Here is a 24,954-nt window from a genome sequence, read left to right as displayed (position 1 = left end):
AGGGAAAGAACAATAACATAAAGAAAAACAGGAAAATTAGATGGGGCGAGAAGAAAGAAAAAAAATAAGGTTACACAACATTTTCTGCACTGAATGGAATGTTTTCACATGGGAAAAATTATTTCTCCAATTCTTCCCCACATTTTTTCCTACAAACAAGAACCCTTTATATCACCCTCTCTCATCATACTGAAGTGTGAAAAGGAGATTACAAAAATATTACACAAACCAGAGCATTTCATGCAATATATCATCCTTATATGACATTGGAATGAAACATGATCCTCAAAGTCTTAGTAACAAAGTTGTCCATTATTGTACCATAACTTTACAGTATCCCCATTACTATGGAAGAACAAAATGGCAAGTAATACCTGAAGTGTGAGATAAGTGCACACCACCAATGACACTCGGATCAAACCCAGTCACATGAGTTGTGCCAAACCCAGGCTTCCAAGTACCATTAATAAATGATTCAGCCTCATCATTATTCAGAATCTAACCTAGGTGTGAGGCATTCCCTGATCACTCTCTTAGAGAAACAGAGCAAGAACAGTTGCACAATTTGCAATGTCTATACAAAATTCAGAACAAGCTTGCAGGTATCTTCAAGGAAGCTTGTGCCATTGGTAGTTCATACATACACACACACACAAAGGCATCTGTATATTATTTATGAAGTTACAATGTTTGGTTTAAGGAAACTACATACAGAGAAAGCAGCCTGCAGCTTAAAAATCCAGAATGTAGTATCTTTAAAATGAAACAGAAAAGTTAACATAAGAACTCTGGGAAAGCTGAGACACAGAGGAGCATACAGTGGAGTGTTACACAATACAGTATGTCCAACTGACAACTCAAACCAAAGCAAAGTCTTCTGAAGTGTAGATGAATAATACTGTATCAGTCAGCCATGACTTCTAACAGGTAGGGGTTGTTCAGAGCAACTGTTCTGCATTATTCTACCTTCTATTTAAAAAGGTAGGCAATCCTATAGGAATTCTTTCTGACACCAATATCAGGAAGAGCTTACATAGGCTTACTAGACATGCTAGACAAGCTGGAAGAGGTAAAGATGATCCTGTTAAACCCAACTCTAAATAATATTTTCTGATTTTTCCTTGTTATAAGCCTATGCTTTAAGTAAGCCCCTTTTTTAATTCTTGTACCTTGCTTACTGATCAGCTCACAGTAGCCTAGCAAACTGCTACATTGCTATGATGAAGCCATCATTTGAAAGTGGACTCAAACTCTGAGCACTTCTAATTGCAACCACTTGTGGAATTCCCAAGAGTTTGCACATCAGCCCATCACTGAATCAAAAACATTCTGTTTATTGGCCAAATTGCCAGGATGTGGTGAAATGACTTACTTGAAGGCACAGGCATGAGGCACCCTGAGGACTGCTCTGTTTCTCTGTCATCCCCTCCAAAGAAATGACCTTTAGTTTAGATTCACTCAGGTCTTCAATGACATATTTTAAGTTATAAACAAACAAACAGAAAACACTGGGAGGGATTTGGAAAAAAAACAAAACAAAACAACAACAAAAAAAGAAAAAAAGAATAAATGAAAAGGGAAAAAAAGCCTTTTGTAGTTTCTTTTCATTACCAATTTCAGCTAACATACTTCATTTTGTTGTTTGCTTTTCCAAAAAGCCACACATAATTATGATTTCCAGATTACATATGTGGATTAATTAATGTCTATTTAAAATTAGTCTTGCTTCATATAACCAAGTATATAATTATATGATGATTTCAATGAATTAATTAATTAAAATGAAAACTGTATTTCTTCAATATAACCAAAGGCAAAATTGCAACTTTATAACTTACTCTATGCTTCTCTGTAAGGTAAGAAAATACTGTGACTTCTTTCCAACTTCCTAGATTTTAAACAGTAGTCAAGTGAATACATAAAAAAAAAAAACCTAGTTAGATGCATATGACTCAGGCATGGACAAGCAAAATTCTTGCTTTTTGCAGTTGCTTAGCAGCCATATCTGATAACCTCTTGTGAAGGGCTCTGTCACTGAAATCTACTTGCTTAATTTGTTTTTAAGCGTACAGCAAAGGATTCTTTGACATAAAAAGTTCTATGAAGTTGAATCCTAATAAACAACAGAAATAATAAGTATGAGAATTTGATTTTGTTCTCCACAGTCTCATCCAAACACTCTGACACTTAAATTTCTGTGTAACTAAAGCAAGTTACTATCTAAAAAGTCACATTCAAATGATACTATTTAATTGGATTTTTTTTGTAAGTTTCTCCTAGCACTGAACTGCTGACAAAAAAGGTAAAGTTAAATGGAATTAAAAGTAATTGACTTCTAGAAAAACCTGATAGATGAAACTTTATTGTGGAAAAAAAAAAAAAATTAATCTCCATATTTTCAACACGGTAGTATTTTATAAAAGATATTACTTGCAATTCTGAAAAAAATATGTACAGGAAACTTTGCCCTGGGAAGCAGTTAGATGAACTTCACAAAACAATTTCTAATTGCCTAAGAAAGATTAAGGCAAGTCAAGGTCCAGAAAGAAAACCAAAAGAAGAAAAGTTTTGAGAAATGTCCTTAGTATATCAACTAGTATACTAATTAATTAATTGCACACGAATGCAGGTAATTTCCAGTAGTACTGACAGCTTCCAGTTGAAATGGGATTTTTATGTTGGTAAAATAAAGTACATTTGTGACTAAGTTGTTTCTGATACTAGTGCATTTTTTATGCTGTACTGAAAAGCATAAATGTCAGAAGGACAAGAAAAATAATGGATTTCTACTTAGAATTAAGCAGTAGAACCGTAGCTTGGCAACAAAACAAGCCAGTCACAATGACCAGTTTTTGCTTTTCTGCTTGGTGCATGAACATGTAAAAATTTCCTGTTTGCTGAAACAAAGTAAGTAGCATTTCTTACACACAAATTCTGCTGTACATGCCTATCCCAAAGATTTAAAAATAAATGTGTGTCAAAAGAAGATCTGATTATATATCATCACCAGCAAACAGAGAACACTGAGGTTTCACAGACCTTAAATTCCTTCTGGTAGTGTTCCTATTCTTGTCACAACACTCAACAGTTTAATAATTCTTCAGTGACAAGAAATTAAGAGGAAATCACAACAAATATGCACATACACAATCCTAAAAATATAAAAAAATACACAACTAAAATACGTTACTGTTGTCTAAATAGGCAAAAGGAAAGCTATATATTTAACTGGATAAGAAGTATTTGATGTTTAAGCTGATTTAAATATATATGCCAAAGGACTGTTTTTAAGCACAGAAGGCTGTTCTCATACATATAAATATTTTAATGTTAAAAAGTTGCTTGGCAACCACCTAAAGGAACAGCTAGCTCATTTTATCTTTACTTAAAAGTTTGTATTTCATACTTATCGCAGGATACATGCTCTGCATTCTCAAGAGATAAAATTGCCAATAAACTTTAAAATGAATTTAGAATTACAGAACATTGAATAATGACTGAAATAATCAGGTTTTTGTCTTTGATCCACCACTGTTGTCAGTTTAATGCTACCTCAAGATTCTTCCTCTCTTTATTTCTTATCCTCTCTATCGTTACATGTAATTTGTATTGTAATATATAATGATGCATGACTTTATGTACAGCTCAACACGTATTATTATATAATTGTGTTAAAATTGAAACTTAAAACGTGTATTTGTAAATCTCCATCTAAATAATCTTAGACAAAGACTAAGCACTATCATTTTGGAGAGGTTATGGTTTTTTTCTTACTAACAGGGGACCTCCTCCAGTCTCTTCATAAACCACCAGTTTATTGAAACTGAATAATCTGAAGGTCAGATGGAAACAGCTCCTGTTCCTGTATATTTATATATATATAATACAAAATACCTTCTATTTCTCCAAGAGTATCACCTTAATGCACAACAACTTGACTTGAGGTTCAAAATTTAAATATAACCTGGCATAAAACATAAAAAAATTCCTCTTGGACAGTGAATTGGAAAAAGTGGCAACAAAACATAATATGCCAAATTCAAGGCTACTGACTTCACTGCTTGTACATGTGAAGTTACATTAATGCATTCCGCAGTACAATCCTCAATTTATATAAAGCCCTGTGACTACATGAGAGTTCTGAACAAACAACATTGGTTAACTTTGAAACAAACAAATGGGATGCTGAAGTAACTGATTTCAAAACCACGTCCTCAATGCATCTTCTGTCATCTATAACCACTAGCACTGCAGACAACATTCCCAAATAATAAATTTGGAATTCACACCACTACTCAGAGTGGTAATCTGAGCACCTATAAATTTCTCACCTTCTTAGGTATTACCAACATGAAATATTTTCTATTTGGCTGCATGTGTCAATAGTCAGATAAGACCTACTAATCTGAAAAAACAGATTTGGGGCATCTGTTCAAGACAGCAAACCTGCAGATAAATAAACTGTTAATCTCTAGAAACATTAGGTTTGCTTTAGGCACAGGCAACGAGAAGATGCAAAGCTGTATATTCTCCAGTCACATTTTATTACCGATGAATACCTTCATATTTTCTAGGGCCCAACAAATAAAAAATTACATTAGGATTTCACTACAGATGATTCTGGTTACAAACTGACAAAGTCTAATCCTATTTGGCATAATTAGGTCATTAGAGAGCAACATGAACAAGATAAGTGACAAACGAGTAAAATAATATTTTCATACCTTGAGAACGTAAATTATTCAGTATCTTACAAAAGTGGATATATTTAGTGGTTAGCAGATAGAAAGGCAGAGGAGAAAAGACAGTCTGTAATTTATGCAGTAAATCAAATTCCTAGCACGGATTAGACAAGAGACTTAACAGTAGATTGCCTTATTTTTTAAAATAATAATTAAAAAAAAAATCTAAACAGAGAGAGTACTTGCACTAGTGAATTCTACTCCAAGTACATTTCCCCTCCTCCAGGTCAAAAGAATTGCTCAGACATCAAACAAACATCAAAGACTCTGTTGATATGTTTTAACAGCTATTAAAACCTGTGCTGTACATGGCTTGATGCATCTGTTTAATTTCACACTTTCACTAGATAGTGAGATCTATCCTATGCTTAAAGTCACTCTAAAGATGATTTGGACTGGAAAATCAAAATATTACCAACTTATCCTGCAAATTAAAAGTGCATTTACATCAACTATTTTCAAAGTTTCTATTTTTTTTACTATTAAGTAGTAATTCAGCTAGCAACTGACCACATCTTTTTCCATATAGCTTTGACAATTAGAATGTATTTTTTAAAAGAAAACAGCAATTTACAAGAGCTTTGGACTTACAGATTACTAACTGATCAAACAATCTTAGGGCAAAACTATTAAGACAAGGATAATTTACTTTTTCTTTGAAAACACTACAACTTGTAATATACACTTAAAATGAATTATATTTCAGGCATTATTCCAAATCTTGTGTTAGTGTTTCTTTTTCAGTGTTGCATGGGGAAAAATGTGTTATTACTGAGTTAGGTCTCTAATATATTCTTGTCTATCAGTAACTAATATAAATTCTACATGGCAAGTTTAGCATATTAAGTCAAGACCTTTGCACCATAACAAGAAAACAAAAAATTATGCAACGCTTAAGCCGGTATGAGATGAATTAGCTGAAGTTCCATATCTTCCTTTATTTGGTATTTCATTGATTTTAATGAGTTGTTACACCAAGATAACATGCTACAGAGTCCAATATGGGATCACTTGTGATTTTTTTAAGGTCTCTTTGAATTATCATTATTTAAATGCTACCTTCTACAAATTAATTGTGTCTGACTGTCAGGTAGGTAAATCAGAGAGACAGGAAGAAATTCTGGAAGTATTAAAGTGACAGAGAAGATTTACTTTCCAGCACTGGCTGAGACATCAGCATGTGCATAGTGCCATTTTCCAGTACCGCTTTAAAATTCCATATATATTCCAGTGGGTTTGGACCACACATTCAGCATATTTTTTCCAGAGTCTAATGCTGCTCACTCAACTGTATGACAAGGGTTTATTTTCATCTATAAAACTAATCCTGGGACTGTACAACTAAAATAGCTTTCCACTGCAACAGGTGTTAGCTGATCATGAGCAGAGCTGGGCTTAAAGCTCTTAGTTGCAGCCATTAGAAATATCTTGCGGCGTTAAAAAGTCAAGAGCAAGGCCAAAACACGATCAGTGATCTCCATCAAGGGACTAGTTTAATTAGAACGGTATTTTTAAAATTTGCTTTGTCTAGTCTTGTCTGGTAGCCTCGGCACTCATGCTGTAACATTACATCACTGTAAATACAGAGTACGTTTTGTTCTATTGGACCGCTAAAACAAGAACATGCTTTTTTTTTTTCCATTTTTATATACTTCAGTGTGTTTGACTGAGATTCTTTCACACATTAAATTATCCAAGTCTGTGAAATTGTATGTATTTGAAATAAAATATTAAATTCTGAGAGTTTTAAAATGAAATACATGTACACACACAATGGACAGTTCCTTTTCTCCCCATCAGCAGCTATGAAGAGCCGTTATAAGCTTCCCTGTTGTCTGTCCATGCTTTATAAAAAGAAAATGTATGCAAAGATGTTAAAAACCTCTTAAACAGTTAGATTACACTAAACTGATTTAGAAATTAATGCTAGACTTAGGTAGCAATTACATTGCCCTTCCTTAAATAAAATTTAAAATTCTTAAGTATCTCACTTAATCTCAGTTTGCAAATAACTGACTCACTCTAGAATTTATCACACCTGGAATTTATCGTATCTGAAGGTACATTAAATATAATAGTTAAAAGAAATCCCAAGCCCAAAGAAATCCTCATATTCCATCCTGCTTAGCACTTTAGATATATTTCCCCTCCATGGTTTTAAGCAGTAACTCTTACTTCTTCTGATATCTACCTTGCAAAGAACAGCTTTCGGGCAATTATTTATGCTAGGTCAGCTTGGAAACTGTGCTGCCTTTTGGGCCATTTCTGTAGTACCTCGGTCTTCAAGGAATAAAAAAATCAGGCCAAAAAGCTTGGAGGTTAGTCCCCCTGGGTCTTTTTACACAGGCAGTGATGACAGGAAGGTTCCTTAAAAAGACTATTTTGAACAAGTATCAACCGTAGGGGCTCCCTGAGAAAGCTTCTTACGCTTCATTGACTTTATGAAGGAAACTAGGTTCCTAGCTCATGCACTTTGGACAGATGCCCAACAGAGGTGCTTATTGCCAATGAATCCTCTAGACAGGTCCTCAGTGATTCTCTTGTGGCTTGCAGTCTCAAATCTCATTTGGTTCTCCTCAGTTTGTCATGGGACTGCAGATACCTCTGGAATGACTGTTTCAGCTGGGTGGTGGAAAAGATACACTCTAAACCAGACTTCCTCTATAAATCACAGATTACAAAGTGAAAAAACCTAGCGCGTGCTTTGCTTCCTGCTATAGTCAAGGCAAGGACCAAGCTGAAAAATGTGAGCATTTGCACAGATTTAACTAGTTTCAGCTTTACACTAGCTGGTATGCTAGCAATAGATGTAAAGGAATATGAATCAATAGTCTGTAGATGGCTCTATAAAAGCCAAACAAAGAAAGCAACAAATAATTTGCTAGGACTGCACATTGTCTCTTTTCACCGAAGATACTGGAAAAGAGTAATGAAAACAGAATAGTAAGTGATATTTTTTTTCAAAATAAATCCATCTGCAACTTTCAAAAGTTCAACTCTGCCAAAACATTGCAAAGACTATAATCTATAACCTCAACAAAAGAGTAACATTACTCCATATTCACTAGCATCCTTTTCCCTCGCTCAGTCAATACTCAGACTTGGCATACTCAACTAACATTATGGCTAGGAATCCTGATGGGGAAAAAAGATGGCTCCTGTTTTCTCTAGCAAAGGCAACATAGGTAACATTCAGGTAAAATAAGGCTGCCTTATCACTCGTCCTGGTTCTTCCAAGTGTCATGAATAAGGAGAGCAGCCAGCTGCCCTTTCCATTCTCCATGACTCTCTCATTTGAAACCTGAAGTCATCCCTAGACAGCTCTCCTTTGCAGTGAATTTTATTTTATTGTTGGACAGGGAGCAAAAAAGAAACATACTAAAGGTCCAAATCTGCTGCTTTTATCAGCAGATATGAATGTGCTGGTTTGTAGAAGGCTGCATCCTTCTTTTTCCATCCTTCTGCTTCCATGCACATTTCCTCACATGCAGAAAGAATACCAATCAAAACAACTCTTTCTCCCTCTCCCCTTTTCAGTCGTGTACCAGGGAAATGGTTAAGCACTTGTTAGAAAAACGTTCATGTCCAATATTCATGCTCTTCTTCCTCCTCCTGCTACAGTCTTTATGTCTTTTAAATATACATCAAGAATTTCCTGAGCTTCCACTTAAGTTGGATGTTTATGTATTTTCTCTTGGAAAAATTCCTGTGTCACTCCATAACCCTGCAACTCAGAAACACGCAAATACTATCTATATTAAGAAAATGGTCTTAAAAGGGGTCATTCGATGTGGACACAGGTATAATGGAATCTGATATCTAGTTGGAAGCAGAAGAAACACAAGCATGTGATGACTGTCTTTCCAGCTAGCTGTGAATGTAGCTCTACAGATAAAGCTGAAATAGCGGCCCAGTGTCCCTACATGATCCACTTCACAGAGAGAAAGGTCAAAGAAAACAAGCACTAGAGAAACATTCCCTTGCAAGGGAAGCCTTGTATGTTCCACAGAAAAAGCTATGTGAAAGGAGCACAAAGATTTACACTTGCTGGAGAATTTTCAGTGGAAACAAAAGTCTCAAAGAAAGCTTTGTATGGATTTAAATGTAACAGACACAGAAAATTAAGCTCGCATTAGCTTGCATGGAACAAAATTAAAACAAAGTAGGGAGACATTTATATTAAAATATAACATGATTCTTTGATTCTGCATAACGCAGCCAGCTGCCTAACTTGCATGCATGCAGGTATGTAACTTTCAGAGGGACCTGAAATGCAGGAACCAAAAACAGTTTAAAGTCATTTTAGACACATGGGAAAAACCAACTAAAATCAGGTTCTGCTAGGGGAATGTTTTCATGCTTTTCACCCCTTAATGTTTTCTACTTTTAAATTATAGTACAAAGGCATTATCTGGCTGTCAAATAATTTGTTCGCTTCTACTTATACATCCAAAGTGCAGATCTATCCTGGATGTCCGAAATTACTCAAATTTTCTTCCACATTAACAGGCATCAATGAGCTGATGTTTAGTAAATTTTTAAGAAGTTAACACTCAGCAATGATCCTAAGTGGTATACATACTGTATCCTCTTGTAAGAGTTGAAAAAAGAATACTTTTTCATGCTGTTGCTTAAGCTGATTTTTGAGTTGTATGTTTTTTCTTTGTATTTTGAGAGACTAAGTTCAGAAGTAAGTTCTCCTTGGAGGTTCTCAAGTAATTTTTTTAGGAGAAGGAAGAAACTAGAAGAAAACGAAATGACATGAAGAAAGAAGATACTGTTTTATTTCAAGGAATTTGCTCTCAATGACTAGTGAAGCGTAAACCATATAAGATATGGTTCTATTTTCACTTAGAATGGAGTCCAGCCATACTACTGACACTTGCTCTGTTGCACCAAACATATCACTTATTCTGTGTTATGCTGAGAACAACTTCAGCCAGATTTGACTGTAGTAGCATTGTCTTTTCCAGGTCTGTGGTTTGGACTTACCCCTGAAACAGCTTAAATACAGACTTCCACACCACATCACAGTACTGCATTTATTTCCTAAGGCCCAATCTCAACAACAATAAATCAGGTTTTTGGACTTTAACTCTTGGGTACCAATGATAAGGATTTCCCTAGATATTAAAAAACAGTGATTTTCTCATTTTAACTGCTCAGCCTCAGGAATTTAATCACCTATGCCAAGTTTCTGAATACATCATGTGCTCTTTTCATAATAGCCTGAAAAACAAACAAAAAAACCAACCCCAAACAATCAAACAACAACCCCCCCAACAACCAAAAACAAAACTGAAAAGCAGATTAAAGAAATTGCTCTTTGCACAGGCAGTAAAACTGTGAACCTGTTTTGAGAATGTCTAGATATCATACTCTAAGTATTTATATGAGGTCTATATGCAGGACTATGTGCAATACTACGTGCAGTCAGAGGACTTGCAATCTCATTTAGCCTCAAGACAAAGCAAATGACAGAAAAAAAGGGCAGTACCAATGGAGAATATTTTCTAACTTGTTCTATTCCAACTGGCCACGCGGAAGAAGAAACATGTCCTACCCCCCTGCTAGGTATTCCCTTGGAAACTGCCACTGTGGGCTCTTAAATCCTCTGTCCTCCTTGCTTCTCTGACATGGAGCATTTTTGGAACCCAGTGCTGTAGCTTAACTTATCCTCTGCTGATAGAAATTCATTCCTTGGGGAGAAAGTTATGACTGCTCATTTTTCCATATCAAGTACTGCTGCCTGTGGCTGCAGACAAGAATCATGACCTGTCAATACTTTCTTTAGGTTGGTCAACTCTTTTTAAGCTTTTTTTTTTTTTTTTCTTTTAATAGTACTTCTTACTCAGCAATATCCAGGTAAGACATCAAGGTTCCCATTTCTTTTTTTCTGCTTCTTTGCTTGTTTGAACTGTTCAGGGACAACTCAATGTTTGTAGCACTCTGGACCACTGGAAAAATCCCTTGGGCCTGACAGACCCTACATCCTTATGTAAGTGCCCCTGGGTGGTGGGATTTAACTGTTCCACCTGCCTACTTGCATTTGTGAGCTCAATGCTGTATTTTTTCTATCACAATGTTTTTTCCATAGACTATCAGTGATGGTTCCTGTTTGTTTGGTCTATCAACAGTACTGGGAAGAACACTGCTTCATATACTGCAGCTTACTCTAACAGAAACTTTTCTCTTTACTTCTGCAATTATAACAATACGACAAATATTCATTTACAATAATTACTTTAAAATACCTTAACTGGGTATCTTTTGCAGGAAGAGAATGTAGGGTAGCAAAATACTGGTTTTCAGATGGATTTGGAGCACAACCATAAAAATTATACAGTGCAATGGAGCCTTAAAAGCTTGCTTCACATCCTCAGTAAAAGGTATAAAATTATCTTCCTGAAAAAAAAAAAATTAAATTTTTTAATAATTTCAAAACTTGAAGATTAGTCAATGGCACAAGTTGCATACAGTTTTTACATTATAAAAATGCCATTTGTGAATCTTTGCTATAATGATCTTAACTAGTCAGCATCAGCTATCACTTTTCCTGTAACAGGAGCAGCTGAAAAAATTCAGGAAGAATTACATGCCTAAACCAGTGATGTATAAGGCTGCCACTGACTTTACTATTAAGCCATGTCAGAACAAAATATAGAATTTCTATAAAACATCTTCACAACCTTCAGTCTGTAAAAACTGCAGCCTGTAGAACAACGGTGAGGCATAGCAGAAGAAAATCCACACAATGCCAGCCAGAACTCTACAGGGAGTGTGTCATACCTGTTTTTCCTGTTTTGAACGCCAGCATCCACCACAGGAATTCTGCCTACAACAGTCTCTACTATTCAGCAGTCTACATATTGCAATACTTGGTGCTCACAATTAAGTGTAACTTATTGAATGCAAGTGGTGTGCCTCAATTACTATTTGGTAGGCTAGGTGGCTAGGGTCAAAGTCTGGACATTACAATTTCAGTGAGTGTTCTTGGACTGTCTCGGCAGTTTCCCAGCACATTAGCAAATCTCCATGTCCATTTAGAAAATACTTGATTTCTGATTTCTTCCAGTTCCTGGCTTCACCAGTGGAAGTATTCTGTCCGTTTAAAGAGCTGATGTTCCCAATACATGCATTAGGATCACTCTGCTGGAGGTTACCAGCAGCCTGGCTTTAAACCTTATGTGCTAAAGTTTAGTTTCCAAGAGCAAAACAAACCACCTTCCTTTCAGAGACTGAAGGAAAAATGGTCCTGAAAGAAGACTAACTCCTTAAGTGGCAACCAAAAGCAAGGAAAGAAAGGAGTAAAAATAGAGTCAGAAATATGTGGAAAAAAAATCAATTAGGGAAGATGAGAGCAAGAGTTAAAGGCAGATAAACAGGAGGTGAGAGATGACAGAGGAGGGCTGAGAGGAATATAGCATGAATGAATAAAGAAAAAGGGAAGCTGACATAGGCTAATACTAATGACTAATACAGAAAAACGTGAGTGATAGACTGCTGGGGAGCATGAAAGAAAATCCTGTCTCGGTGGGCAAAAGTGAGTAACGTTCCTAAATCTGACAGACTTGCATAGAGAGAAGTTATACTCTGAATGTATTTGTTAGAGACCAAAGGGACTGTCTGGGATGTGCTTAGACTTGAAAGAAGTTAAAAGCATGAGCTGTAATGGATTAAGATTCAAACATAACAATCTTGCACCTGTCTAGTTGTATTACGCACTTAAACAACAGAATATTAAAATACTGTCAAAACAGAATGAAGAATCATCTAATAGTTTGGGTTGGAAGGGACCTTTAAAGGTCATCTGGTCCAGCCCCCTACAACAAGCAGGGACATCTTCAACTAGATCAGATTGCTGACATTGATTGATGTCCAACATGACCTTGAATGTTTCCAGGGACAGGGCATCTACCACCTCTGGGCAACCTGTTTGTGTTTCACCACCTTCTCTGAAAAAAAAAATGTCTTCCTTATATGTAGTCTGAAGAGGTTACAAACATTTTCCTTAGACAAACAAGAGAGGCAGTCTTTTTAGTTATGCACCTCCAAGCGTCACATTTTCCCAGCTCTATTAGAGATTTAACACAGACATAAATAACATTTACCTACTATTGGATATGGGAAAGATACAGAATATACAGACAAATAAATACACACACTGCAGTTCTTATACAATAAGCTGTATGATGAGAAATATTCCAACCACCAAACTACCTGTTTGCTTTCTGACTCTTACTACTAACCTACTAAACAGCTTCAAACCATGCAAGACGTTCAAAACAAAATAAAAACATATTTTCTAAACATATTTCATTCCTTTATTCTCAAGCTGAAAGGGTTTCACCAATATATATTAAACTAAAAAGGAAAGAAAACATTCCCAATTTTAGCCAATGATAAAAACAAACCAGGTATGATACTAATTTGAGGGAATGCAAATGCATATACTGACTTCTCTGAGTCTTATAATTTTGAAATTAAATATCCCATTTTACAGCACAGAAAAATCTTTCATAAGTCTATTTATAGAAATCTGTAGTTGTTTTCTCTCTTATCTTTGGTCTAGACTAGATAGAAGTCATAGTAGAATGTGTTGGCCAACACACTCTGACAATTGTACTGAAGAAAAAAATCTAGCTGACACAAGACATGAAATCTTTCAAGAATAAAAGCCCAAGCTCCAATTTAGTTAATGTAAGCTATGTTAAAGGATAATATAGACAAGGCAATAAAACCATCTCAAATATTTCAAGCTATACGAACTAGTATCTAGGGTCATGGTTTGTTTTTTTTTCAGTTCAGAAAAGGCCTCAAATATCAGATTCACAGATAGAAAAACATCAAATAGTTTAAATTTTTTAAAAACATCTTTACGAATCGAAATAAACATAACAAGATGCTTTTAAATGTTCCACTGGTATTTATCAGAATAGTCTTCATAACTAACAGCTCTACTTGCCCTGATTAATGCAGCCAATCCAAACATGTCAAAAGTATTTATGTCATATCATATTATCATACATACTAAGCATATAAATTATACACAGAAAAAAGTCTGATTTTTCTCACAGTAATCATGAGATTTATTTATGCTATCCATTGCATGAACAGTCCTCTAAATGAGCTGGCATTGTTTCTAGTTCCTGATATAATGAGCTAGCTTTCATAAACAGAATATGAACCTTTCCTGCTCATATATTCGCAGTTTGAAATTAGTTTTCATACAGGTCACAAACACCTCATGTAAATTAATGCATAAAATTTTCTTGCATATTTAATCTTACAAAAAATTATGAAAAATAACACTTTCCTCTTCAGTAAGTTATCCCAGTAAAATTTATTTTCAGAAAAAAAAAAAACCTGAGGGATAGTGTCTGCTGTGAAGAATACATGTTTTTCCTCCCCTTTAATCATAATGTATGGTTTAGTACATGATCAGTACTATAATTCAAGTATTCTATAAGTAGAAGAAAAATAATTGTGCGTACAACCTGTATGCAGATGTGCTTAAAATGTTTCACAAATTAAGTAAATCTTAATTTCTGGTCAACAGCACTTGAAAATTCCACTTCACTATTTAAACTCGCTGTGTTTAATAAAAATCATGAAAGGAAATACTGCAGAAATACCAGATTCAGAGCTGTTTAACCTTTTTCGTTCCATAACATGGATGGCAATATGCTTTTCCACAATATACTGAAGCCAACTAAGTACTTCTACAAGTGCAGCACACTGTGCAAAAACATATCCAAGATCACTGCTAAACAAAATGGGGTTCACTACTCAAATGAGAATGGCTAAGCACGTAAGTAGATATTTTGCTGAATCTAAGCGATAAGTATTTCTCTAGGAAAAATTTCCAAAAATACGTAAAAAAACCCAAACCTTTCTCCTTTACATCTCCTTACCAAAGCTTATAGACTTAACACTTGATTAAACATCATTTTCCCCACAAAAATCTTACTGACTATCAATAAATCCCCAGAAGATACCAATTAGAAATTCTTTCCAGTAGCTTGGCTAGCTAAAACTTCATGATTAAAGAGACCAAAGAGGGGGAGAAGCAAGCATGAAATCCATGCAGCAGCAGGGCAAAATACATTTATTACTTTTTGAGTTCATCTCATATTTTTCCCAAAGCACTAGCATAGAAGAATCGGTAGATTCCACTGCACCTGCTTTTTCTTTTAAAAAAAACCAACAAAACAGTGACATTTTAGTGCTGATATATGACACAGAGTATCAGATTTGCACACTTCAGATACTTTGGGGGGGAAGGAAAAGTACATCTTTCATGACTGCAATCAAAGACTACGTCATTCTAATCGAACCTATCCTAAACTGTGTAACAAGTTCAAAAAATTCTGTTACTTTCTCAATATTTCATCTTTAATATAAACCAGAAAGAATGTTTGAGGTGCTGATATGAGAAATTTTCTAATTCCAGTCCAAACTACAGACATGATACGATCAGAGAAAATTAAACTTGGTTGCTTAGCAACAGTAGCAAGTTGACCAGCAAACAAGAATTCAGCCACCTTCATTTTTTCAGATGCTATGGAACTAGCAAGATTAGAGTCATACTTGAAATATTGGGTTAGGAAAAAGCCCAAATGGAGAGGCAATACTAAAACTAGGCAGAGGCGATAAGGGCAAGACATAAGACAGCTAAATAAGTTTTAAGAATAATTCTTCCCCACATACAGTAAAAGAAAAAATATCTAAGTTCACTTAGAAAAAAGGCAGATTTGGATTTAGCCTTGTTTAGTTCATCTTCCTCCTCTCCAGCAAAACAGGCAGATCAGTAGAATATAAATAACTAAAAAAAAAAAAAGTGACTGCTAGTACTGATAACGTATGAATTGAACTGATCATAAGAATACTGTCAAAAAGGTAATATTAAGCACTATACAGAGTAGTGAGAATGTCTTATTTCTTTTAGATGATACCTCAGACAGCACTTTGTTGAACAGGAGATTTAATTTTGTATTCTTCTAGCAATATCTTTCTTGCTGAAGTAAATTCTAATAGTTATAACGGGTGAAGGACATGAGGGGGAAGGGAAGCCTGCAACTTGTCAGCTGGCTGTCAGAGAGGCTTCGAGAAAAAAATAAGTGAGTTGGTGATAGATAAAGCAGGAGGAGGAGGGGGAGAAGAAAGGCTGCTGTGGGAAAAAATGTTACTAACTGTCATCAAATTTGCCTGTTTAATTTCCCAAACCTTTACACAAGCAAAAAAACCTATTAATATTTAAATATGATTTACATGTTCTCTTGCCACTGCAGCTTCAGTGAGACCACTAAAATCTATCACTTGAGTAATTCTGTACAGATTATAAGAAAGAACAGACTATTCTAGAAAGGAATGGCTATCCCAGATTTCTTCCTGCTCAGAAAGGCACACAATAAATCAGGAATCATCTCCTGTAAGATATGATGCAAGCAGAGCTGTGGATCCCATGGACTCACGGAAGAATGTAGACCACAGAGGAGAACAAAGTTGAAAGGGATAAAAGCGTCAATTATGTTGAAATCTGATATTCTGTAAAATAAAACAACTTCAAACAGACTGTTACTTAATCCCAGTTTTGGAATGGAATGCAAGCTTCCCCCCTGCCCTGCAACACATGTCCTACAGCACCCAGTTACTTTACCCTGAAACATCTCAATGCACACAAAACAACAGCAGCAAAACCAACCTACAACACCAGGTTAATTTCCTATCCTCAATACATGGTAAACGTAAGTACCAGACACTCTGTGAATAAGCTTCCAAGAAATCTGGTTGTCTTTGCACATGACACTCCAGCAGAAAGAGGCAGCTTATCTTCTATACTCAGCCCGCTTTCCCAGTAACCTGTAATGCCCCAGAAAGCATACATGCATTTAATTAGCCACAAGTGTTTAGATCCTGACATTCCTGGAAAATGATTCAGGCCTTTGAATAAAAGTGCTTAGAAGCAAAAAAAAAAAAAATAAAGAAAGAAAAAGAATATAATAGCTTTGAATTCATTTACTTGAAAACAAGAAGCCTTACTAGTACTAACAGGGCTTTTCTGAGAGAAAGTCTTGCAGTGTTATAATCTGGTAACCAACAGAGGCTATTCAAAATGGGCAACATAGCTTAGAAAAGAAGTGAAAGAGACTTTTTATAAAGCCACGAAAGTTACAGCAGTAGAGACACATGGCACTCTTAATGAACTTTTCAATACTCTTGGTGGCTATAAAACAAAGAAAACTGCAGCCATTTTCTCAGCAGAGAAAAATGCACCACTTTTTTTTTTTTTTTTTTTTAAGATTTATAAACAACTTCCCTTTAAAAACCAAATTGGCATGTTAAATTTTATAGAGATTTTGATAGGAAGGCTTAACATTAAAAATATCATATGCCATGATTTGACTGCTCCTTAGTTCCACATTAATACCACAAATGCCATACAAAAGAAGAGAAAAACAAAGCATTCCCATTTCCACCCTCCACTCCCTCCTCCCAAAGCCCCTTTCCTACAGTGAAAGGCAGAAAAGTTATTCATATATGCATATACACACACACTCAATAAAACGTGCACCACAATTCTTTGCTGTGATTTTTTAAAGGTACCATACAACATCCGTTTCTGCTGCACACAATAAATGCCCACCTCTGAAAAAAAAAAAATCAATAAATATGTCCAACCATTTTCAAATTCCTTAGTAAAAATAGTCTCTTATGGAATCAGTAGCTCAACACAGTGGAGCATTCCCCTCTGGTCTATCTTTGGAATACACAGTATTCCATGGATTTTGACAGACTCCAAGTCCTTTATCAGATGTTGGTAACCTTCATGACACTATTGGAACAACTTCAGAATGGTCAGGTGAAGATGGAGAATAACAAAGTTTTGTACTCTTAGCAAAATAAAAGCTACTACACATTTTTTTTTCCTCTCTCTTTAAGAAAGATATCCTCACCTGTTCAAAGTGTCAGCAGACAGAAGAGATGACAGAGCTTCCTTCTCCCACTTTTCACCACTTGATAGAGAAACCAACTGCTCTACTCTCCACATACGACAGACGTCTCAGGAGTATAATAAACCATCACAATTAAATTTTCCACAGTCCCTTTTCTTTCCCTTCCCATCTTCTATGGATTCCAAAGGATACCAATATGGGGCTTAGATGTGGGAAGCAGAAAGCAAGAGGCTTCTCTTCCACAATTTCTGGTTGCTTCTTCTCCTCAGTACCCTATAGGTTAATACTGTTGCTACCACTCAAAGTTCCTTGATCATAAGACACTAATAAGGGAAAGGAAAGAAGTAACATTCTCCCACACTGGTCTAAGTGCTCATCACATGTACCACAAAGCCCATTTCTCCTGGACAAAGAAAAGGCAAGGACAGATGGAAGGGGTAATGTTAAGGACCAGCTGCAGCTCCTTAATCCTGGTTATTCTGTTGGAGCGTCATATCAGGCTATGAAACATTGAATTGCCTCACCAGTATAAGCTTTCTATAAAGCTGTAAGAACTTGTATAACAGTCTAACCTTATATAGTGTTAAAAAAAACATTTTTCTCTTTTGCAACACGATTCAATATTTAAACCCTATCCTATTTCCCTGCAAGAAGTGCATAATACTAAAATATAAAGGAAGATTTAGCAGTTCTTACATAGAGTTTTCATATATTCCTGGAACTCTTTTACATTTCAGAAATACTTTTTATTCTCCTGTTTTAAAATTCGTGCTCATAGGATGGACATCTTTTAAAAAGCTTTAAATGTAATTTTGAAAAAAGATTTTAAAAAAACCATACTGAAATATCATGGACATTTACAGAACAGTGGTGTTCATTTCATCTCCTCTTTGGCATATTATCTTGACTGCACTACCTATTCAAAACAATGCAAACAGCAAATATTTAATAGAAGAAATTTTAAGACCTTACTTTTGCTCATTTACAAAGAGGATTTTTTTTTTTTTCTAAAGTATTTGGGCCATTGATATACAGATATTAGTGATGTACTTGTGAAATTCTAGGGAAAAACTGTTGCCCAATGTAAGACCCAGCAGATTTCACATTTGCATTTTTACATTAAAAATAACCTATTGACATTAAAGATGGGATAAGGAGTCATATTTAAGCATTGTAAAACTAACCTGGGAATAAATTAAAGTACAAAACCTCAACGTAAGAACAGTACTGAACTAGTTCTTTGGTTTCTTGCATTGTATACTTCCTACTTCCTATACAGAAAACCCTGGGGAAAAATGTTCATTGTAAGGAAGAAATCAGAAATTCTAAGAGAGAAGCACTGGGTTTCACTACTGGTTTACTATCCCTCTTTTCCTGTCTTAAAAATAGCTTTTAAATGCAATGTTCAGCTATCTAAATCAGAAAGTTTGCCAAATACCAGATACATAACTGCGTCTCTGAAGCACCTTATTTGAATTTTGATTTCTAAATAAGATCTTAGTTTTCTTAGGAGTCCAAGTGCTTACCATAATAGAATTAATTAAAAAAACTATAACTGTTTCCCTAACCTGTTATGCATGAGAAAAAGAATATTTTATTCCCCTTAAATAAAATAGTTAATTTTGCATTCTTTCTTAAGAACATGAGCTACATTACTTCTCATGTGAAAAATATCAAATCAACAATTTAACTGTAAGCAGGAAAAAAAATCAAACTTATCTAATTTCAGCTATAGATTAACAGCTTAACAGTTGAAACATTATGCTGATGATAAGAGAACAGATTTGACTGGAACACCTAAGGCACTGAAGTCCAAACTATTGAACCAAGAGGAGCTATCCCAGCTCCAGAAACTACTTCAACAAGTACTCAGGATTTGACACAGCCCCACACCTTGCTTCAGAAGTCAGCAATCCCAAAAGTAATTCTTAGTTACAGAAGTTAGTACTTCTGAGAGAATGGCAACTATTCCCAAGCGACTTCAGTAAATGAAAAGCAGCAATCCTTTTGTATTTGATTGCAGTCCCCGAGCAGGGTCTAACAGTCACTTAACAGTGACATTTTTAGGACTGCAAACTATGCTGTTTAAAATATAGATAACTAACTTACAGATCTAGTGATTTTCACCTTCTACAAATATAAAAGGGAGTTTAGAATGCCTGTTTGCCAAACTACGCCTAGTACGAGGCAGGACCACATCATCTACCTGAGTTCACTTTGATCATCCTTTCCCTCTTATACTACCTGGCTCTTAATTCTCTCTACTTGAGAGAAATTGCAGGTCACATGCATTTATTCTGCAATGTCCAGAGCAAGAGGATCTCTTGATGATTCACTGATCTATCAAAAACACCTTATAATTCCTCAAGTTTCCTAAGATATCTTGAAATGCCCTCCTTTCTTCAGGAAACAAATTTCAGCAGATATCAGATGAATGCATGACAACCATCTAACCAGCCTGCAGATTTAGGAATCCACATGTAGGCTGAGAAGATGCCTGCTCACACACACACACACACACAGCAGTTTAAATGATGCTAAAGGTATTACTACAGCAGCACTGACATAGCGCTCACTGGCCTTTTTCACCAGGCAGTACCAAATCTTGGTAAATATCTTAAGTGGTAACGTCTGCAGTGCCACTTTACTCAGCTAGCAGACACTGTAAGAACCATGGCTGCATTAACATTCACACAGAACATCCTTGCTGCCAGGGAGCACAGAGATGGAATTGCTTGCCACAGTGACTCAGAGCTCAGATGCGGAAGAGCTCAGAGATTTTATCAGGAAATTCTGCAGTGACTATTCACAATTTTAGGCTCAGGTGAAATCTTCACAAAAGACGCTTTTATTGAAAAGATGTTATATAAGATAAAAGCTATTATAGAAGCCAAAAGATATTGTATAAGCCAATATCTGATTCTTGTTCTCAGGTTCCAGGAAAGACATGGGATGGTGATGTTACAATTCATACCATTCTTGTTCGTGTTTTGGGAGCACAGGTCAAGATTGAAAGAGAAAATAATAGTAAGATTGAACTGTGTGTCCCTACATCCAGTTAACTTGGAAATGTAAAGTAAAAGTTTCAAAGAACATTATTCTGATATTGAAATCCATTGTCTCCTCTAATTTTTAGGCTATCAGCTAGTTCTTTGAGTCACTCCTGTCCACTGAATTCTCCACTACTAGAGAGATCTAGATACCTATCCATTTATCACTACAGACCCTTGTTTTTTCCTACTTGGAGCACAAAGTGATAGGGAAGCCTACACATCTTCCAGCCGCTTCTCTGGAGATCTATCCTGATAGCAGCTGTTGATGTTACAAGCATGAAGCAAGCTGTACCTGACTTACGAACTCTACAAAAATATAAATACGCAAATGAATGACACATAAGCTCCCCACAGTTACTGCAATAAATATCAGCTCTCGTGTTATTTTTGAGGAATCTGCCACTAGATGGCAGAAAAATGCAGTTTAATTTTCTCATCATTATGAAGAATTCACCCAACAGAACTCTTACATCTCAGATAACAAGTAATATGATCTCTCAAGCAATGCCAGATAAAAGATGAGAATAAAACTGTTTATCTTTTTTGCCTAGTATATGTCCTACCTTGACTTCTTCTCTGCTGTAAAACTGAAGCATGTTTAAATGTTTGAAAACTCAAGCATTAAAACAAGCGCACCCCACTCCTAGCTTCATTATTTGTGAAAGTACACCAGTAGGGGATTAGAGACAATCTTGTTCAAGATGTTCTGTTCTCACAGTGTCACTCCATTTCATATTAAAAGGTTAGAATATGTGGAGAAGTTATTTCAAGATTCAGGTATATAATAGTTGCTTTTCCACCCAAGAATTATGCAAACAGTAGTGGGTAGAGGGAAGACTGAAGCAGGGAGTATACAAAAAACGTCCAGGGAATTCAACAGAATATAAAATAAGCAAAATTGAGTTTTCACAGAAAACTCTCAATTTTACACATACTATTTTAACAACAAAAATGGCAGGTTTTGTTTCTAATTAAATTATATGCATGTCTTGAAATTTCATACACTTGCATTAACACTCTTTTTTGCAAAAAATTGTACTGTCACAGTTTCACTGTGTTTTGAAAAAAGATTGCAATAGGCAGTTCCGTTTTGTTTCATTCCAACGGCCTTTTTGTGCATCTCTTTACTTTGTACATAGTTATTCTTTCTGTAAGTTATTTCCTCTTTTAATAGTCATGATTCTTTACTGTCCTTATCATGTCCTTCAATAACTACCATATGATGTGAGAGTGGAGAGTCTTATTTTTTTATATATTTCAACTTTTTTCTGTTGTCTATTCCCACCTTTTAAAAAAAAAAAAAAAAACACCAAAACTGTATTAAAAAAACCACTGCAGAAGCTATGCATTCATCATAAGAAAGCACTATGATAACTGTAGCAGCAAATAGAATAGTTCAGAGTATAGAATACTCAGCTCTCTCACGCAGATCTTACATGTACTGTATTAGCAAAGGAATCTAAACAAATATTTAAAACCAATCTATTTTACATTTAGCTAACTAATAAGAAGATTAGCATTCTCTTTTTTACAGTTTTAGCTTCTTTTACCATCACAAAACCTCTCCAATAAACATAATTATAGTTAACCTTACAGTCCACAGTACTTTCACATCACTGAATCAGTGATAAAATTCTAGCTTTATTGCAATCAAAGACATTTTTCATGAGATCCTCCATGTAATCTCTTAACAAGAATTTACTTTTTCAGATGACACTACTATGGCAAAAGGGTTTCAGACTACAAGGCTGGGATAGGAGAGCAGTCAGTCTTTACTGCACCAAAGCTGAAGTCTAACATTGTGGAAAGTAAGCAAAAATCACAATATGGTCTTTCCTCCTCAACCCCCCCCAAATAACTACTGTTAAAAAACACATAAAACCAGAAAAGACTGAGGAAGGAAGCAAATTGTGTTTTGTCATGAGTAGAAAAAAAACTCACATTGAAAAAATACTGAGTTAGAATTTTCAGGGTTTCTTTGGAAGCTACAGAATTGTGCTGCAGGCAATCAGCCATCAAACTGGGAAGAAACGTATCTAAGCAGAATATCTGATACATACACTGCATAAACCTGACAGAAAACAGCCGAAATTCCTTTTGAACATCACTTATACATTGTTCAAAGAAAAGCACTTTCAACACTACTGCTACAAAGAGTGTGCTGTAAAAATGCATAGTTTAGCATTATATTAAAATTCATATTGTTAGTGAAAACTAAAACACATTAAAAAAATGCTTCGTGCATGCTTTTAGGTGAAAAAAAATTTCCAGATATCAAGCTTATCCTGCATGAGGATGGCTCAAAACGGGGTTGAACTTCAGCATCACTTTAGTTCCTTGAAGTAAGTTAATGAAATAACTGTGTACAAAAATCTAGTTTACAAACAGTTTCATGATTAATGTGATTGATGGGTTACTGCTTAGTGATTAATATTTAAGTGAAAATGTGTTTACTAGGAAGTCCAGGTAAGTTACTTACTGAAGTAAAAGCCAGAAGTTCCTCTTCAGTTAGTTTGTGTATTGGATTGTTCTTTTGGAAGTCTATACTGTAAAGAAAAAAAAGAAAACCAAAAAACAACAAAGATTATTTAATCTTTATAATATCACTACGCAAAACACATTTTTTCAAACTTGTAGATATCTAAAGGCCATTCAGGAAAATGGAAAATGACAAATGGGAATGTGGTATGTGCAGGAGGCCTAGACTTAGGAGCAGTCACAGAAAAAAAGGACCATTTAAGTGACCAAGATGTTATAGTAGTACCTTTCCAAGACCTTTCTAAATTGAAACATATTGCTCAGTTTAAGCTTATGGGACTAAAAATTTTACAAATCCTAATGTTTTAAATCAATTCTCTGTTTATAATTTATAGAGTTCTCCTTTCAGTCAAAATTCTATGACTAATTGAATGCTGATTCTGCAAAGCAAAAAGCCACTAACATTCAAAAAGTGATGAAGGGTAATCTCAAAACAGGCAACACAGTCACTCAAGGAACATGACCACAGGGGTCCATCTGTCACTAACCAGCATTACCACTAGTTCGTGGGACACAAAGAGGGAAAACCAGAAAAATACACAGAGGTGAAAAACTAAATTATTTTATTCACAGCTGAACATGTTTAAAGAGATGATAGAGAAATTTGGCTTATAACTCTATGTGGGTGAATGTTCTCCTTAGGCAATAGCCCACCACCATTACAAATATACTACAAGAGACACCTCCAAGTAGCACAAAGAACAACAAGGCTACAATTCAAGCTCCCTGTGAAAACAAAAGCTATGAAGTGAAAATATAACCTGAATCATATCACAAAGTATAGCTCATCACCAGACCTATTTAACTGCTATTCAGAATTATAGAATGGTTTGGATTGAAAGGGACCTTAAAGATCATAAAGTACCAACTCCCATGCTATGGGCAGATGCCTTCCTAGCTCACGTTCCTCAAAGCCCCATCCAACCTAACCCTGAACACTTTGAGGGATGCTTGGACCCGTTCATTGCCCAGCCTATATTTGTGCTTGGGACATTGCACCTGGCCTTGTTGAACTTTGTGAGGTTTGTACAGGCCCATGTTTTTAAACCTGTCAGGGTCCCTCTGGATGGAATCCCTTCCCTCCCGTGCATCAACAACACAGCTTGGTGCTGTAAGGAAATCTGCTGAGGAATGCACTCAATTCCAGTGTCCACGTCACCAATAAAGATGAGAAACTGCACTGGTCCTAGTATTGACCCCAGAGGAACACCACTTGTCAATGGTCTCCACTTGGACACCAAGCCATTGAGCGCAACTCTTTAGAGTGCGTCCATCCAACCAATTCCTTATCTACTGAGTGGACCATCCATCAAAGCCAAGTCTCTCCAATTTAGAGATAAGGGTGTCACACAGGACAGAGTCAAAGTTATGGCTTTGCATAAGTCCAGGTAGACGATGTCTATTGCTCTTCCCTTATTCACCAATACTGTGACCCTGTCATAGAAGGCCACCAAATTTGTCAGTCATGATTTGCCCTTAGTAAAGCCATGTTAGCTATCACCAATCACCTCCTTATTTTCCACATGCCTTGGCATAGTCTCCAAGAGGATCCACTCCATGATCTTGCCATGCAGAGGTGAGACACACTAGCCTGGAATTCCCTGAGTTTTCCTATTTTACCTTTTAAAAATGGGGGTTATGTTTCCTCTTTTTCAATCAGCAGGA

General features: G+C 35.7%; 1 protein-coding gene across 1 annotated transcript in view; it reads right to left on the bottom strand.

The window, feature by feature from the left end:
* Positions 1–24,954, bottom strand: part of TTC27 (tetratricopeptide repeat domain 27) — a gene marked incomplete at its 5' end in the record, with an annotated part of 122,357 nt that overhangs the window by 59,634 nt on the left and 37,769 nt on the right. The window contains one exon of the mRNA XM_008937889.1: positions 23,231–23,297. Within this exon, the coding sequence (XP_008936137.1) occupies positions 23,231–23,297 (67 nt within the window). The remainder of the gene's footprint in view (positions 1–23,230; positions 23,298–24,954) is intronic.

Source organism: Merops nubicus, unplaced genomic scaffold, assembly GCF_000691845.1.
Source record: "Merops nubicus isolate BGI_N331 unplaced genomic scaffold, ASM69184v1 scaffold13823, whole genome shotgun sequence".
Classification (NCBI taxonomy): domain Eukaryota; kingdom Metazoa; phylum Chordata; class Aves; order Coraciiformes; family Meropidae; genus Merops; species Merops nubicus.
The sequence above is the reverse complement of the archived record's forward strand: the minus strand, read 5'-3'. Positions and strand labels throughout refer to the sequence as shown.